This window comes from Danio rerio, chromosome 25 (assembly GCF_052040795.2).
Source record: "Danio rerio strain M-AB ecotype USA chromosome 25, GRCz13ab, whole genome shotgun sequence".
Lineage (NCBI taxonomy): Eukaryota > Metazoa > Chordata > Actinopteri > Cypriniformes > Danionidae > Danio > Danio rerio.
In genome coordinates, this window is record NC_141045.1 from 22,138,541 (window position 1) to 22,158,329 (window position 19,789).

The 19,789-nt window shown below is 39.5% G+C and overlaps 1 protein-coding gene across 25 annotated transcripts in view; it reads right to left on the reverse strand.

The window, feature by feature from the left end:
• The window catches only part of magi2b (membrane associated guanylate kinase, WW and PDZ domain containing 2b), a 251,798-nt gene that overhangs the window by 79,398 nt on the left and 152,611 nt on the right, over positions 1 to 19,789 (reverse strand). For all 25 annotated transcript variants that reach the window (XR_015526470.1, XR_015526469.1, XR_015526471.1 and 22 more), the window contains exons 7-10: positions 19,121 to 19,178; positions 18,868 to 18,989; positions 18,510 to 18,692; positions 2,545 to 3,053 (exon numbers count right to left, since the gene is read on the reverse strand). Coding sequence is in view for 19 of the 25 variants with exons in the window: in XM_087312249.1 (XP_087168375.1) it covers positions 2,545 to 3,053; positions 18,510 to 18,692; positions 18,868 to 18,989; positions 19,121 to 19,178 (872 nt within the window). In the remaining 6 variants the exon portion in view is untranslated. The remainder of the gene's footprint in view (positions 1 to 2,544; positions 3,054 to 18,509; positions 18,693 to 18,867; positions 18,990 to 19,120; positions 19,179 to 19,789) is intronic.

The window sequence follows — 19,789 nt, forward strand, 5'->3', positions numbered from 1 at the left end:
CTGCTAAATGAATTTAAAAATTGTAGAGTATTCCATTCAATGCTGAACATTTAGCATTTCTATCTCCTACACTTTAGTCTGACCTTTACTCCAAACTCATTTACTGTCCCTCAAATAATTAAAAAAAATTGTTTTGTCTGTAGGACAGTAAAGAAAATAATTAAATCTGAAAGAAACAGGTAAGCATTGAATTTAAAGATGGCAAAAAAATACAGTCGCAGTAAATTGCAGGCCCGTAAGGTGAAAGTGGTGGTTCTTTTTTCTTAAAAAGTGGAGATTTTTTGCAGTTATTCGCCTAAATTTTTGTTTAAATATAAGGTTTAAATACTGCATGTTAATGACACTTTAAGCACTTTTTGTTTTATTAGCTTGTCAGAATCTCTTGAAGTTTTAAATTAAAACCTGTAGTCTACTGTCAATTATCAAGCCTGGTTTATACTCGACGCGTCTGCTTGAGTGTGCGTGGCAAATGTGACGTCATCGCGGAGTTTGCGGAGGTTCGTTTTGGGTGTGCGCAACATGATTACATCCAGCAGAGTGCATGATTTTTTTTTTAAACTCGAGCGAACAGTGCGCATGGCACCGCATTTGATTTGAGTATGAAACACTTTGAAGAGATTTTGTCTGAAACAGGTACACCTGTACAGACAACTTCATGATCCGTGATCATAGAGATAACCAGATGACCAATATTTCTTGGCTAGAAATTGCAACAGCCATGGGAAAGGAGTAGGGTGTCAAAATGAATTGTTTCTTTGGCAACGTGTTGCAGATGCAGATAATTCGGTATCGGTTCAGTAATAATCATAACCAGTTATAATGTAATGACTGACGTCATTTATCTCATTTGCACTATATCACCATAGCTTACTATGGCGAGGGAGACGAGTGCGAGTATTTACAAAGCTCCAACTACTCAAAAAACTTAAAAACTGTGCACAATTTCACTGCTGGGCAGTCTTTCACTAACACTTACAGCAGAAGCCTGTATTTTACTTTGATTGAGAGAATGAAAGTAAACTCCATTTCTCTCTTTCTCTTTCTCTCACTCTGTGGCCCATTTGACCTGCTGGTGTGACCTTTTCTCTCCTCTTGGCTGTTACAGCGATGCTTCTGGATAGAGGTCTGCATTCCCGCGGCTGTACTGCAGGAGCTGACCAAATTTCTTGATGCACGGGAATAAATTTTACAAATAAAGCGCAGGAGCGGTCGGTAACGGGCAGTCTAACAACTGTGTGTGTGTGTGTGTGTGTGTGTATGTGCGTGTTTATGTGTGTGAATAAAAGGCAGCGTGATGCTGTGTGTTGCTTGTTTGGTGCTGTCTATGTTTGTGTGTGTGTGTGTGTGTGTGTGTTTGTGTGTGTGTGTGTGTGTGTGTGTGTGTGTGTGTGTGTGTGTGTGTGTTTGTGTTTATACAGACAGCTTGTTTAAAGGATTGGAAAAACCTGAAGGATAAGTTTGTTAAAACCAAAAGAGGTCATGGCAAAAGTGGACACCAGGTACACAATTACAGAAAATGTTTTTCCACAATTCATAGGTTTAACACTGATGTATTTGTTAAAATTTTGAATTTAAAACTATTTAACAGTTACAAAATGAAGTCAAAGAAGTATTTCTTTGATAACTGGAAAGGAATATTTGAACCTATCAGTTTACAGTATACTGATGCTCTGTTTCTAGGCTTTGTTGATGATAATAGTCAGGAATGTTGGACCATTATTGGCTTTTTAGCATAAATATAGAACAGTAATGTGTGAATTGTGGAGTGGGCTAAATCTAAAAAAAAAAAAAAAAAAGAAAATTTGTATTTTTTTAGTAAGTGTGCTTTTTTTGCTTTTATTCTTGCCATCATAAAATATATATTTGTAGAGCAACCCATGTTCTGTTGTCATTAATATTTTAATAAACTTCAATAGGTAAAACTGTCTAAGATATGAACAAAAGCAAGTGATGAATCAAAGTTTGATAAAATTTGTATTGAATGATTATAAATATCTTTATAATCATTGAAATAATTAAGTCAGCAGTGGTGCGTGATGCAAAGCCAGGCAAAAGTATAAATCAAGCTTTAGGCAAATAAAAAAACTGGCCAGCACATTCAACTTTCCTCAGTCAGAATTTGGTATTTGGTCAGAAGTTTTGATAAGTTATGATAGCATAACAGTCCAAATAACACAAATAATCTCATGTATGGGACAAATTCTAGAACTTTGTCAGTGGGGGGTGGGTCTTTAAAACCTCCTGAACCCTTCTGGCTAGGGAGCTGAATTGCTACTTGACATCAACATTCTTTAAGATATCTTTTGTGTTCAACAGAAGACCAAAAAAAAACAAACAAACATGGTTTGGAAAAAGAATAAACTGGCTCTAGTTTATTTAATTAGAATCACTTCATCTATCATAATTGCATAAAAACAAACACACTGGCCATTTATGCCAGTTGATTTATTTCCTCTATTTCTTCCACTGATCTATATATAGACAAAATTTTGTTTGAACTGAAGACCCCTACATTACAATGTTTGCTTATGGATTTCAGCGTACCTGTTTAACTCTCTGCCCCGTAGGACTGTCCGCTATGGTAAAGCCGAAACCCTCTGCACCTTTGGTTATAGTGAGACTCAGAAGCTCCGGGGCCACCGTAGCCCCGGCTGTTGCTCCTGAGGATGATGCCATTGAGACACTGTCGTCAGGTGGGGGTCCTGGGGTGGTTAAGGACGGAGGTTGTGAGCCATCCAGGTGGGTGTCTCCTGGGTGGGGAAGCGGGGTGAGGCCCTCACCATGCTCAGGTACCAAGCGGCCAGTCAAAGACATGTACTCCATATAATTTTCATAGTTGTTCCTTCCATTAAGCAGCAACGGGTGATCCACCAGGCCCAAAGGGGGCATGGAGGAGCTTGCCGAAGGATCTTCTGGGTCATATGGGAGCGGGTAACCTCGACACAATACCAAGGTGACGCTCTGACCAATGGGGACCGACTGGAAAAGCTTCACCACATCAGCATGGGTGGTGCCCAGAACACAGATGTCATTGATGTAGACGATCACATCACCTGATGAAGAAATAAAGAAAAAAATGAGAATACTAAACGCGCGTTTAAAAGAAAATATGAAGCGCCATACTCCCAAGTGCATTATGTCATGGCTCTTACATCTACCACTTGTTCAGAGTGCGTATGCGCATAAATTAGCTTAATTATTAAGCATATTGGTTCTCTTACAAAACATAATTATGCTGGCTTCTGAACAGGCGATCATGCTGAGAGATTTGCAATGGGGAAGCAATTGCAAGTCATTCGTACGTAATGAACGCAGTTGGATTCTGGTGACATATGCAACCAATGGTGCATAATGAAGGATTTGTAGCCTAGTTAGTGGGTAAAACTGTGGTCTTTATGATGTTTGCTGGTGCGCCTGCCTCACATGCTAAAAATGCTGAATTAAAAACTGTGGGGTATGTAAAACATTGATGCCTTGACAGAAATAGGTTTTTGGTACGGTAATAAGTATAACAGATGCAACCCAGGCACATTCTGATTACATACCCCTATATACATTTCTGGAGAAAGCAAAATATGTCCCAGGAGCTACTGTTTTTTGCAGTTTTTGTTTTCGAAAACCCACCAGAGGCCATTGTGTACGCTTTTTCTGATCTCAAATTTCTCTCGCGAGTGCCATTCATGCATGCTGCTGTAAATCCACTATAGGACGCTGTTGACTGATTGACTTACTGACTGACCAATTAATCCCCCACCTTTCCCCTTCCTTAAACTCAACTCAACAAATAGCACCAATAAAAAGAATTGATTGACCTGCTCAATCCCTTCCTTAAACCCAACTGACAGTGTTTACCAAAGCCATCCAGAAAAAGAAAAGCCTCCAGATTTTTACCACATTTTCCCTATTTTACCACATTCTCCCCCAGTTATTTACTTGTTTATTTTATTTTTTAGCTTTTGTTTTTGCCATACCTGCTTTCTGAAACTGTTTTTTTACCAGACTTGCACCCCATGGTTGCGGTCAACTCCGCTCTACATACGTGTCGAGCTACCGTACAAAATGGTAACAGTGGAAAAGCCGTTCATACGGAGGTAAGCGGTCAGCTGGTAAGCACGAAAAGGAACTGCGTCATACAGCCCCGTATCATTTTTTAAAAAAATGAAATGCAGCTGGACGTAGCAATGTCTTCATTACTCGCAATCTCCAGAAATGTATATAGGGCTACCTTTTCAGAATGAGCCTGTGTTGAACAGATGCCAACTAGTAAGAAGTGTGCAAGTAAACCTCAATGCCCTTGCCTCAAAAGATACTTGCCCAGTAAAGGGAGCAGTGATTAGAGTGTTTCTTAGTGGGCCCACTTCCCAATCCCATCATTGATGAACTTATGATTGATAATAAAGAGCCTCAAGTTCTTACTTCCTTCAACTCCCTCTTCTCATAGCTTTTTGCTTGATGTCCTGCCAAATGTCTGTCTGTGGCAGGCAAGCTTAATTTTTATTCTAGAAGTGTTTAGTTTTGTTTGTATCACAGATTAAGAACATGTGCGGCAAACATAGTAAGTACAAATTAGCTAGTATTAACTAAGCCTCTAAATAGGACTTTACATTCCAGTTTAAGCAACTCAGAATCCACTGGTGCAAGCTTATAGCCTAGTCTCAAGACGTGCACTAGAGCAGGTGTGCCCAATTTTGTTCCTGGAGATCAACCTTCTTGCAGAGTTCAGCTCCAACCCTGATCAAAAACAACAAAAAGAAACTAAGGCTTTTTCTCAATATGTGTTCTTCAGCATTCTTGTGTCCTCGTGTTCTCATGTAATGTCATCATAAGCTGCCAAAGTTCAGTTCCAAAATTCAAAACCGCAAGAACAGAGGACATGTGAACGTTCCCAGATGAATTCTTGATATCAAGGATGCATAGATGTAGACTTGAGAACCAAACTCGCTCTAGAAGTGCCAGAAGTCATTGCGGCTGAATAATGGAGGTGGAAAGCGCAGCATTTTACAGGTTTATTTTTAAAGTTTCGAGATATAACTTATCTGTCTTAGGGGTGTCCCTACATGAAACGTTAAAAGTAAACATTACCATGGAAATCCTTATAAAGGCATAAACCCATTAAGGGTGTTTATTTGCTAAAATGCGTATTAAAATTAGTTTTATTTGTATTGTGCAACGTATATTTGAACGCTCTTTATGCATAGTATATATTGTGAACAGTAACAACAATAAATTGTTGTATCAATGCTGTAATGTTCAAATAAATTTCTGTTACAAATGCATGAAGGCCATGTGACCATCAGGAAGAACGCGTCTCATTTCTCAGAGGATGCATTCTGTTCTCATGGTCTCCTGAGTTCGTTCTTCTGAGGTAAGTTGGCAAGAATGGTCTCCACAAGAACACAAGTTCGTTCTCAGCATTCTTGGAATTAAGAAACAACAATAAATCATTGTATGAATGCTGTAATGTTAAAAAAAATTCCATTAAAAACGCATGAAGGTCAGGTGACCATCAGAAAAAACACATCTAATTTTTCAGAGGATGCGTTCTTTGTTCTCACGGTCTCCTGAGTTCATTCTTCCGAGGTAACTTGGCAAAAACGGTCTCCACATGAACACGAGCACGTTCTCAGCGCTCTTGGAATTGAGAAACAGCCCAAGTAAGATCTGAAGGAGCTCTTGGTATGTTAAGATGCTGAACTCTGCAAAAAGGTAGATTTTCAGGAACAGGATTGAGCACCCCTGCACTAGAGGCTGCAATCTTTAGTGTCCATATTAGTGTACTTGGATCCCATGAAAATGCAGATTCGAAACCCATAGATTCAAAAGTGTTAGATCAGTAACCTGACCCTGATAAGAGTGTGGTTTAAGGGGGAAGAGAGATTAACAGAGGCTATATGAGCTCTGCAATAAACCTCATTTCGCTGGCCTCAAAAGAAAAACTCGAGACAGCAGTCTTTAATGTCCTTGTTAGTGTGCCTGCCTACCATGCTGAAAACGCCGCTTTGAACCCTACGGGGGCAACAGAAAATGTAAGGCTTACACAGAAGCTGTGACCTTGTTGGGAGTGAGATTTGAGGAGTGAGTATAATGAAGGCCAACAAGTAAAATCTGTTCATCATTTCCCTGGCTTCAAGAATCCACTCGAGGCTTCAGTCTTTTCTTTCCCTCTTAGTGTGTCAGCCTTCCATAGTAGAAATGGCAATTCGATTCTAATAAGGTGAATTGATCCAAAGGGGTTGCACATGTGCTGTGACCCTGTTGAGAGTAAAGTTTAAGGGGTCGAGACAACTGTAGAGCAGCTAGTAAGAGCTGTACTGGTTAATCTCACTCCTTCTTGCACAAGGCCCTTAGTGCGCCAGCTTCCCAACTTAGAAATGTCAGATCAAATCTCACAGACTGAACAAAACTGGAGTGGTTATACTGGTGCTGTGACCAAGAGGAGAATGAGGTAGCTGTCACTCCCTTGGGTCAACAGGCACACTAGAATCTGAAGTCTTTAGGATTCTAGATAAGCGTTTATTTTTTATATATAACAAATATAATCCATAGCAGCCTTCACCAAATGTGCTGTTAGTAAGAGCGACGAAGGGTGCTCAACCTGCAGTCTGTGTAAGTCCTTATGCCCAGTAGTCCCCCAAGTGAAGGGGGATGCTTTACTGTCAGTGAGCGCTTTCAGATCTTTCGGATGAGACGTTGGACTAAGGTACTGACTCTCTGTGGTCATTAAAAATTCCACGGCACTTCTTGTAAAGAGTGTAGCCTCCTTTCCACTGCACACGACAAGCGACAGACCGGAAATTATTCATTTCCAAAGGAGAGTACTCCGGGAGCTGCGTGGAGGTCCGATCATCTCCGTATGCGGAAAAATTGGATCCGAATTGAGCTGCGGATCCATTGAAATATTTGAACTCCTGCGACTAGACCATATGCGACAGGCCAACCGGATGTGATGTATTCAGTGTTGTCCAAGCAGGTCCGTGAGCGCGAGATGAAAAATACTACTTTATTTGGTTATTTTTTGAATCAGAAAAAGTCTGTATTAAAAAAAACTAAATTTCTGTTCATAAATGTAAGTAATAAAGTAATAAAAATATATATTTTTATATTGTCTCCACATTCTTTCCATTATTTTTAACGGTCTATGAGTTTCTAGTATTCATTCAACCATGGCACGCACAGAAAAAATGAGTCTTGGTTTTGCAATCCTTTATTTCGGACACTGCCAGAACTCTCCTCTCCTCTCCTTCTCTCATGGTGCACATCAAAAATGAAAATTTTGTGCGACTGCCACAAGGGGGCGTATTCCAAATGTCGTGTTCAGTGGAAAGGCGGCTTATGTGTATAACCTCGGTCTCCTGGCCAAATTACCTTCTTCGGCCCTTACCGATAATGGCCAAATTGGCTCAATCAATCCATAGTCAAAGTGAAACATTCACTGAGATATGCTAATTCTGTTAGCGATGCAATTGTGCAAATAGAGGCGGATTTCTACTGAGCAGCATCGAATTATGCAGAATTTACAGCACACTTGCAGCAAACACAGAATTTGACTATCAAGCAAAAAATTCTCCTGACATGTCCATTCAACATTCTGTCAAATCAAAACGAACGACCGCATCATTGCTGTACGTGGACACCCAGAAATTTACAACACTACTGCACGTTCATATATTTATCCTATTTTAAATGGGAATACAGTTAAAGTCCCCCTGAATTATTAGACTCCATTTATTAGCAGAAAAAACATCCCCACAGCATGGTGCTGCCACCACCATGCTTCACTGTAGACATAGTATTGGCCTGGTGATAAGCGGTGCCTGGTTTTCTCTAAATGTAACGCCTGACATTCACTCACAAAGAGTTCAATTTTAGTCTCATTAGATCAGTGAAGTTTGTTTCTTATGGTCTTAGAGTCCTTCAGATGCCTTTTGACCAATTCCAGGCGGGGAGTGGCTTCCATCTGGCCACTCTACCCTACAGGCCTGATTGGTGGTTTGCTGCACAGATGGTTGTCCTTCTCTAAGGTTCTCCTCTCTCCACAGAAGAACGTTGGAGCTCAGACAGTGACCATCCGGTTATTGATTACCTTCCTGACTAAGGCCCTTCTCCCCCGTATAACTCAGCTTAGATGGCCGGCCAGCACTAGAAAGAGTCTCTGTGGTTCCAAACATTTTCCACTTAAGGATGATGGAGGCCACTGTGCTCATAGGAACATCCAGAGCAGCGGAAATTTTTTTCTGCAACCTTCCACAGCCTTGTGCCTCGAGACCATCCTGTCTCGGAAGTCTATAGACAATTCCTTTGTCTTCATGCTTGGTGTGTGTTTTGACATGCATTTTCAACCCTGGAACCTTATACAGACCGGTGTATGCCTTTTCAAATCATGTCCAATCAACTAAATTTACCACAGGTGAACTTCAATTAAGCTGCTAAACATTTTAAGAATAATCAGTGGAAACAGAAGGTACCTAAGCTCAATTTAGAGCTTCACGGCATAGGCGGTGAATACTTCTGTACATGTGATTTTTCTGCTTTTTTATTTTTACTAAATTTGCAAAAAACTTAAAAAATCTTTTTTTCACATTGTCATAATGGAGTAATGTGTGTAGAATGTTGAGGAAATAAAGGAATTTAATCAATTTTGGAATAAGGTAGTAACCTAAAAAAATGTGGAAAAATTTAAGCGCTATGAATACTTTCCTGATGCACTGTGGATTATGTCCTTACTAGGTTTGCTAACAGAGCTATTATGTCATGTTTTAAGAATGCACATACTTAAAGTTAATAAAACAGATGTTTTTTGACCTAAATGTTTACTATATCACTTCATTTTTTATTAAAATCATCTGAGAGCACACACAGAAGGTCTGTTACATAAGCACAGACACTGACCAAGCGTTGCTAACAGCAAAGCTAGCCAATAATGAGATGTTTCAGTAAGAGATGCAACCTGCGGCCTGTTGAATCTGCACAAGCCGACGGCATAAGTGTGTGCAGAGGAACTTCTATAAATGGACCCCCATCAAAAGCAGATAAAACACACTCGATCCCACCAAAGCCCAAACCGCAACGCTAGCTTGAGGCATATGCAAATAAAGCCACTGCCAGCATCATTATCCGTAAAGGCCCTGGGAAGTGATGTCATCAGATGCGGTGCACTTCTAAAGTTAACACACGATCAAGGGAATGAACAAGCCATCCATACAGGTATACATACATAGATACAGGGATTCAAGTTTCCCACACTAGGGTAAGAGTTCCTCTTCAAGGGAATAGAGAAGTTATGAAAAAAGCAGCAAATAAGCCTCCAGCGTCCGCCTGTGATGACTCACTCAAAAGCGCTCTTTCATCACAGAAAAACACACTGCGACAAGCGTGACCTTGCGCTAGCTCTGTGCAAGCTATTAGGGACTGTTGTCAAGCGGTGGCTACAGAGATAATGATGTTTCCTAGCCAATGCGCTGAGGGTTTTCTCTTGAGAACTTCTGAGGTCGCTACTCGGCCCTGCTTATGTATCGATAAGTGTCAACACATTAAAAGAAGGCTTTTTGTAATTCTAAGCAGGCCTCTGAAAATTTGGTTTTTACTGCCACTGTTTGTCTTGCTTAGCCTCGGCAGCCATGGTTACATGACAATCATTGGTGATAAAAACTAAAGATGTTTCTGTATTGATTTTTTTATTTTCTCCATTAAATAGAGTCAGCAAAGTAGTTAGTGGACTACTGATATACACTGATGAATTACAACTATGGTGGTTAATTGGCCAACATTTAGTGATTGTGAGATTATTTGCATCAGCTAATTAGGAGATGCATGATGCAATCACCGGCCACTTTTGTAGGTACACCTGTCCAACTGCTCGTTAACACAAATTTCCAATCAGCCACTCACATGGCAGCAACACAATGGAAAGGTGCAAATCAAAAGAAAGGTGATTTAAGTGACTTTGAAGGCAGCATGGTTGTTGGTGCCAAACGAGCTGGTCTAAGTATTTCAGAAACTGCTGATCTGCTGGGATTTTCACGCACAACCATCTTTAGGCTTTATAGAGAATGGTCAGAAAACAAGAAATTGTCCAGTGAGTGGCAGTTCTGTGGGCATAAATGCCTTGTTGATGCCAGAGGTCAGAGGAGAATACCCAGACTGGTTGCAGCTGATAGAAAGGCAACAGTAACTCAACAATTACCACTCATTACAATCGAGGTCTGCAGAGGAGCATCTCTGAATGAACAACATGTCCAACCTTGAGGCAGATGGGTTACAGCAGCAGAAGAACACACCAGTGCCACTCCTGTCAGCTAAGAACAGGAAACTGAGGCTACAATTCACACAGGCTCACCAAAATTGGACAATAGAAGATTAGAAAAACTATGCCTGGTCTGATATGCCTTGATTTCTGCTACAACATTCGGATGGTAGGGTTAGAATTTGGCTTCGACAACATAAAAGCATAGCTCCATCCTGCCTCGTATCAACTGTTCAGGCTTGTGGTGGTGTATTGGTGTGGGGTAGAGGTCTGCATTCCCGCGGGCGCCGCAGGACCCGACCAGATTTCTGCGGCGCGGGAATAAATTTCCGAATAAATCGCGGGAGCGGTCGGTAACGGGTTTAATTTGGGACGGGAGCGGGCTGTCTAGCAATATCGCAGATATTGCTATGCGAATGAGAGAGAGAGAGAGAGAGAGAGAGAGAGAGCGAGAGCGAGCGAGCTTTGCCTGTGTGTGTGCTTGGTGCTTGTGTGTGTGTATGTTAGTGCGCGCGCGCGAATGAGAGAGAGAGAGCTTTCCCAGATAGCAAAATACACTCGGGCCAGTTCCGGCTAGATTCTCGCCTGCCGGAGACTTACCACTCAGCCCGGCTCCGGCTGCCGGACTCCGGATGCTTGTGGACTCACTGCCCGATTCCGGCCCGAATCAATCGGGCCAGATGCGGCGGCCGTAAGCGAGCCGACGCTGCCGCATCCGCGCCGGAATCGCCCCGAGAGTAATGCGCGCTGCGGCCCGGAGCTGGCGCGACTCAGTATTTATATACCTTTATATAAAACCTTTTGGTATTAGTGGTAATAGGTAGGTAGGTAATACTGCGCGCGCGCGTATGAGAGAGAGAGATTGGTCTGTGTGTGTGTGCTTGGTGCTGTGTGTGTGTGTTTATACAGACAGCTTGGCTGTCTGGACTGTATAGCTGGGGGATTTTCGGTTTTGTTCTCCCCCGCTCTTTAGCGGGATCGGGCGCGGCGGCCAGAAAACGGGGTGGGTCGGGCAGTGGGACAATAAATTCTTAATATAAGCGGGAGCGGTCGGGTTCGGGCTAAAACCTGGCGGGTGCGGGCGGGAGCTGGATTCAAAATTTGGTCCCGCGTAGATCTCTAGTGTGGGGGATATTTTATTGGCACACTTTGGGGCCATTAGCACCAATTGAGCATCGTGCCAACACCATACTACCTGAGTACTGTTGCTGACCATGTCCATCCTTTTATGACCACAGTGTACTCATCTTCTGATGGCTACTTCCAGCAAGATAACGCACCATGTCATGAAGCATAAATAATCTCAGACTGGTTTCTTGAACATGACAATGAGTTCACTATACACAAATGCCCTTCACAGTCACCAGAACTCAATCCAATAGAGCTCCTTTGGGATGTGGTGAAACGGGAGATTTGTATCATGGATGTGCAGCTGACAAATCTGTAGAGTAATGCTATCATGTCAATATGGACCAAAATCTCTGAGGAATATTTCCAGTACCTTGTTGAATCTATGCCTAGAAGGATTAAGGCAGTTCTTAAGGCAAAAGGGGGTCCAACCCAGTATTAATTAGGTGTACGCAATAAAGTAACCGGTAAGTGTATATCAGTGGCCATATTGATATCAGCAGATAGGTGCTATTTTTAATGTTAACACTATCAAAAACAAAATTAAGCCAATAATATAGGCCAGTGGTTCTCAAACTTTTTTCACCAAGTACCACCTTAGAAAAAAATTGTCTCTCCAAGTACCACCTTACGACGCTATTTTTTAACCAGTATTAAAAAATAGCGTCGTAGGCCAAATTAAGCAGCTACAGGTGTGCACAGTTTAAAAACGATACAGATTAATTCCTATTATTAAGAATATGTATTATTATCATTCATTTTAAACATTTGAAATAGTCTGAACATTAACTGTGCTTGCAGATTAAAAAAAAAAAGTTTTTGTTAAAATGTGCTTTTAAAAGTTCATTAAAAAATGGCGCTGTTCTTAAAAAGTAAAAAGAAAACTGCTGTACTTAAATCTAAATTATTCATTGTAGCCTATTCATCAAAAGCTGGAGATGTTGCTCGGACCTTATAAATATAGGCTATATGTCACATTCCTACACTTTCAGACAAATCTTGAAATATGTTAAATGTACATATGACAGGGTTCATACAGGCACAGCCTAATGAAAAATCAATTACAGCACCTATTATTTTTTTTCAAGACTGACATGCTATGTATTGAAGACCTGAAAAGTATTCTCAGCAACCCATAAAACATTGCATAGGAATAGATACAAATAAAAAACATAAAAAAATAATATTTATTGATCATATTATTAATAATATAATGAACCTGCAATAAATGCTTGAGAAATCTTTTTTGTACTCAAGTAAAAATACTATTACACAGCTAAAATAACACAAATTTTAGTAAATAATATTAATATTAGGTAAAAGTACAAAGTACTCTTTTAAAAAGTACTAGTTGGTTACTTTTGAAAAAAAAAATCAGATTTTCATTATGAAATCACTTTTTTACGTGGAAACCTGATTGAATGGTTTAATTGCTTAAATACCAAAGCTACATGTATAGGAAATTGCACTAACAAAGAAAGTATGGTCGATTTTTCCTTTCATGACAATTAATCTTTTTCAATAGCACTGGCAAAACTACCAAATAATCTTTAAGGCCATAGAGACACTTTTTGCCAATTTTTTAAACGATATTTACAAGCTTTGAAAGGTTTAATTGAAGTATATGGTAAAAAGATTTAAATTTAGCCTTTTATTTACATATTTTACACTATTTTTCTTTACAATATGGCAAATTTGTTTCTTAAAAAGCTGTACATCACATGTAGATTTTATTTTACATTTAAGCTAATCTTAAATAGAAACTTTAAAAAAAAAATACAAGTACACTGTCAGTAAAAAAAAATAAAACAAATGACTTCATTTTACTTGAGGTATTTAAAATATGACAACACTACATTTATCAAAGCAGTGCTTTAAGAGCCTTATTGTTAATTTTGATAAATAAACAATAAGTAACAATGGATTGCTTTGACCTGTAATGCTTTAGGACAGATCAGAATACAGCTAAATGTGTAAATCACACAAATACCTCATCCAGAAACATTTCCAGCATAATTAATTTGTCGTAAAGAAAAAAAGAAAAAAATACACCTTTGCTAAAAGTAAGTTTCACTTCACAACACAGCCAAATAAGAAGACCATTAGCATTGTCATCGATCATGTATCAATCTATTTCTTAGTACTTGATTACTTTGAATACTTTTGACTAAATTTAGTCAAGGAACAAAGATAAATAATGTCTACTTTAATAGTGGAAAGATCGCGATTGTATTCAATCTGAGCACACAGGCGATCCTGAGAGGACTTGCAGTTCATTTGAAAAAAAAAAAAAAGCCTATTTAAGAGCTCGCATATCTGTTTTAGCGATTTGCGCACATGAATGCGCTCTCGTGTTAAAATAAAGCACTCGCCACATTTGCAGAAATGAGTTATTGCGCAATACCTTCATTCCCGCGCCGCCATTCAGAATGTATTAGAGGAGTGACAGGTCAAAGGCGAGTCGACTCGCTGTCGGAGAGCGAAACGTGTTTGTAGATCATCAAAAAGGCAGGAAATATGTCCGCGGTTTAATTACTCCGCTAGACATCTCGATAGTGAAAACATCCGAGAAGCATTATTCCAACAAAACATTTGTTTTTAAGTTGTTTTTTCTGTCTCTGCAACACAGAAAGCATTCGTCCCGCCCTTACGTTTCACGCAACTAGACAAGGTCGACTGTGATTGGCTACTTTTCATGTCAGTCAAATCACGCTTCAGAATCAATTCTTAAAGAGCCCATATTATGGGTTTTTGAAAATTCCCCTCCATGTAGTGTGTAACACAGCTCTAAGTGAAGTGAAGTATCCAGCTAAGGCTTAAATCTGTAAGAATACAGTGTTTAAAACTGTTGATTCATCTATAAAAGAGTCGATTCATAGTGCTTCAAACGAGTCGCCTTGATACCGACTCATTAGGTGTTTCGCCATGACGTACGAACAAAACAAAGTTTTTCACGTGCACGCGCAAACCCGGGAGATTTCAAACCTGAGGCCCCGCCCTCTGACGCAGTAACCCAGACAAACACACACACACACCCACAAACACACGCACACAAACATGCCGGTCGATTGAAGTGACATTGCAGATGGATATATTGAGTCTCTACCCAAAGATGAAACCTCAGCATTATAGCCAAGCAGTTGGAAACTACTGGAAACTTCTGGAAGCTACATGCTACAAAGAATACTTCATCTGCGTTTGTTAAAGGAAGGATCAGTAACTTACTGATGGACATCAGGATGGGTTTCTTCCATTTCTCAAGTGTAAGTACGTGCGGTTAAAGTTGTTGCCTCGTTGACTCTAGCTTGCAAATGTATTTAGTTGTGATTTGTTACTTGTAACCGAGTGTACTGTATCAGGTTAACTGGCTATATTCTCTTATCGCGTGCAAAGTCACGTTAAAAACGCGACGCGTGCTGCTTTGTTTATGGAGCTCCGTGGTAACGTTAGAGGTGTGCATACCCGCGGCTGTCCCCGCGCCAGATTTCTGCGGCACGGGAATAAATTTCCGAATAAATCGCCGGAGCGGTCGGTAACGGGTTTGATTTGGGACGGGAGCGGGCTGCCTGAGAAAGAGAAAGATGTGTCCGCTTGGTGCTTGTGTGTTAGTGCGCACGCGCGCGTATGAGAGAGAGAGAGAGAGAGAGAGAGAGAGAGAGAGAGAGAGAGAGAGAGAGAGAGAGAGAGAGAGAGAGAGAGAGAGAGAGAGAGAGAGAGAGAGAGAGAGAGAGAGAGAGAGAGAGAGAGAGCGAGCGAGAGCTTTATGCTTGGTGCTGTGTGTGTGTTTATACAGATTTTCGGTTTTGTTCTCCCCCGCTCTTTAGCGGGATCGGGCGCGGCGGGCAGAATACGGGGCGGGTTCTAAGGCTAAAACCTGGCGGGTGCGGGCGGAAGCGGGAGCGTTCTCGTCTGGAGGTGTGTGTGTGTGTGTTTGTGTGTGTGTGGCAGCTAAAATCCACGCCTACACTATCTAGCGTGTATGAACTGTGATTACTTTTTAAATTGCTGATTAGCTATTGGCCATTTCACTCTCTGACTGAAGGCAGTCGACCAATCGCGACAGACTGTCATCGGTCCAATCAGCGCAGATTAGCTTCGCGCTAAGGAGGGGTTTGGGAACAAATGAATCACTGAACGATTCATACAGGAGTCGCTGGGATAATTAGGTAAAAATAAATGCAGATTATAAGACCATGAAAGTGTTTTTTGACCTTGCATGCATATTAGACTGTTGTTGGAGACCCTTACAACCAAGATATGACCCTATTTCATGTATAATATGGGCTCTTTAAACTTCGGAAACTGATTTATAGCAGCTTATGATACAATGCACTAAAATAAACACTCCAAGCACAGCGTTGTGATCGTACGCTTCACAAAACAGCCAATGCTGATCACATCGATGTTATATTAGGCATTAAAGGATTAAAAGTGTTAATTGTTTCTTTCATTATTCAGCGGTTCCTCCGCGTACCACTAGGAGGAAGCCCGCTTACCACTAGTGGTACGCGTACCACAGTTTGAGAACCACTGATATAGGCTGATAAATTATATAAGTTCTGTTGGCTGTACCACTCTACATGCTTGCTGCCTAACTCTATTATTTTATTAAAATTTAGTTTTTGGTTAATGTTAATTTTGTTTAATGGTTAATGTTAATTTTGGTTAATGTTAATGTTAGATTTGGTTGCTTTATTCATGGATTAATTAATATTTATATTTAAGGCTAATAGAGAGGCTATCTGCCTCCAAAATTCCATATCTGTGCATCCCTATAGCCAATCGCTATATTGGGTTATGAGAAATCTGCCTTTCATCTGTTGTTCCTTGACATCTTTTGTGGAAAAAAAAATTCAAACTGCAGAGATTTTAATCCCAGAATGCAGTATGGCAAGCTAAATTAAGATGTTAAATTAACCATACAGTAACATTGGAATAAAAAACATTATAGTGATGATCAATTGTTATGATTAAATATTTTTAGTTTAATAGTTTAAAATTACATAAAAATTATAATATATTTTTTGGAAATATGACATACTATAACTACTAAGATAATCTATTGTATTGTAAAAATATATGGTTACGCATTTACTATACATTTAAAACTTATTAATGGACCACATAATTTATATAACACTAGAAATGATTAAACGTAAAACTTTAGATTGTAAATGCGTTAATGCACTATTATTATTTTATGCAAATATCTCGGGATGATTTTACATCAAACGATTACTATGACGATAATAAGAATATTACATTACTATGTATATATTTGATAAACAATACACTTAATATGAATATTCGTCATTTTAAATGATATACTTTATTATATTTATATTGTTAAGATTGCCAGTGGTGCTGTTTCCGCTGGCGATTTACTTACAGTAGTTTGTTGCAATCACCAGCAGAGTTTTCTATATGGGAGATAACTGCTGAACGAACTACAACTCCCAGAACCCCCTTGCTCTCATCAACTCCTGCAACAGCTGACAATAATCTAAACACTCACATAAAAACACAGCTGCTGCTCATCTACACTGATTACAAGACTATATATATATCTCACCTTTATTTACATGTTGCTTTTACATGAGTCTTGTCATACTGAACTGTGAAGATTATCCGGCAATTTCCTTGCCTTTCCATGTTAGACCTTTGCTTTGTTGTTTTGTTAATTTCCGTTGTCTGCTGCCTGCCTCCTGACCATTCGCCTGTGTATTCGACTACGACTCTGGGATTTCCTGTGTACATCTGTTTGCCCCTTTGTTGACCATTGCTTGACTGACCATTCTTAATAGACCCGCGTTTGGATCTGCACTTCCTTGTGAGCGTACCATTCACATTACATATACAATTATAGATGTATTATAATTAGTGTGGTTTAACAATTAATCGTGACTAATCATGTAGTCGTATTTAAAATAAAGTTCGTATTTACATAATATTACAAGTTATATTGCAAAATAAGTGTACATAAATGCACACACCACACATACATGTATATACTTTTAAACTATTTCTATATAATTTTATCTTCTGTATAAATATTTTATACATAAATTTAAATGAGCATTTTATATACATATAGATGGATGTGTGTATTTGTACATATAAAATGTATATGTAAAATATATACATTTTATTTTTTATGTTATTAGTCGTGAATAACTCTTTAGCTTAGGGATGCACCGATACCATTTTTTTGGAACTGATCCGATCTCGATACTAAAATTTTGAGTATCGACCAATACAGATCTGATCCTGATACTGTGCATTTTTTATTATTGTTTTTATGAACATAATACAGTTTTTATAGTTCTGGTGATAAACTCAAATAATATATCTTCTTTAGTAAAAATAACAGACCTACAGGCCTACTGTATATGACAGATAGCACAATCTTACTAAAACAAGACGCTTGCAGTAAACTAGGCTACATTGTTTGAGCATTCATTATGACATTGATAAGATCTGTTGTGGTCGAGCTTATGTTTCCTTTTTAACGTTAAGAATTTCTTTGTGTAATAAGCTACCACTATTGACCCTAATCGTTGATAAAATAATCAGCCTTTTAGCAAAACCTGATATTTTCCTGCAGGTTTGAAGCAGACTAGTCCATCTGAGGCCAATTTTACTTAAGGGCCATGAAACCCCCCTGTTTCAGCAGGGTTCACACTTCTACTTTGGAAAAAATCAGGAAAGTGGGCGTGTCCAGCTCTGTTTAGGGGGGAGTGCATGGTCAGTAAAAATTTGCATAAAATTGGGAATGTGGGTTTGGGGATGCGCTGATTTTCACACAGGCAAAACAAACACAGAAACATAAGAGAAAGACAGTGACTGTGTTGACATGGACATCAGTAATCAAATTATTTGTTAAATTACTGAATGGTGGACTTTAACTGCAGTTTGGCTCTTTCATTCAGGAATTTCTTTCATACCACTCGTGACAAACAAGATATTTGATTTGAGGAATTGCTGGAAGCGTGTATCTTTCATGCAATGTTTGTTACCGCACGGCGAATGAGAGAAAAACAACCCTCCGCATTTCTTTGTAACTTAGATGCACGTTTAAAGATACACTTTTAAATTAGACGTTTAATTAAAGAGATACAGACTTTCTCAATCTTCTCACCTGTGTCCATCTTGCTATCCTGAGCTGCAGGTCCTTCAGGAATGACGCTCTTGACCTGCAGGAACTCATCCGGCTCATCGCCACCGATAATGGTGAAGCCGAAGCCCATGTTGCTCTTTTGCAGCACCGTTGTGAGGAACGTCCCTTTGAGCTGCGTGGCATCACGTGTGAATGGGGGCTTTTCTGTCGAGACAAACACAAACAAACAGTCAGACGATAAAGAACAACACACTTCACAACCATCTCCACTGGATGGCCTTTTGGTGCTTTGGTCACTAGGGTAAAATAAAGTAAACCTAACACCAAGCAAACCAAGCAGGTGAAGATGGCATAAATGGGCCACAGAGAAAAGCAGTACCTCTATATATGGTGGGCAATGGCAGCGCCGATAGACCTTGACTTTGCATTTGCTGCTGCTGTTGGATCCTTCGTTTGGCCTCTAGGACGGGGTTCTCAAACTGTGTCCTTCTGTTAATGTGGCTGCGGGGCAGAGCGTGCAGATATTAAAATCTGCGCCCCGCACACGCTTTACTGAAGAGCATGAAGCGGGCGATTTGGGGTCAGATTTTCTAAGTATTTGGGGCTTGGAAGAAGAGATTTGAACAACTTACTCAACATAGTAACTGCCATAAATAGGGTCGTCGATTTTCTCCCAGCCATATGGAAGTTCTGTAAAAAGAAAATAAAAAATAAGATGGTCGGCACCTTGTTGCAAATCTTGCTGATCCCTGATGCATAAATAAATTGAGCGGATTAAATAAACTGTATACTTATATACTATATTCCCTTATGTATAACTTAGTGAAATTCAATGTGGTCTGGGTTGAATTTTTAGTTTCCTTGCATAAATAAGTTTAAATCAAATGAAACCAAATTATATAAATTGTAAGGGTATGGAAATTTTTTATCACGATTTTTAATATTACCACAGTTTGGTTCAAAATGACCTAAATATTTTTAAAATAAATGTCACACACACTTAAAGAAAATAAAAATTTACTCATCCTTTACTAATTTCTAAAGTTAAAAATCTTGGGAGTTTCTTTTAAAGTTGAACACAAACGAAGATAGTTTGAAGAATGCTGAAAACCTGTAACCACTTGAAGGTGAGTAAACAGTAAATTTGTTTTGCATCTGAAAATGAAATAAAAAGCAAACAAAATGTGGAGCTTTAAGCGATATAGTGACTAACAACATAAAAAAGTTCTGCACTGTTTGGATTTGTTCACTTATGTTTGTATTATTTCATGTACTGTGTTTTTTGTGTGTGTTGTTGTAGG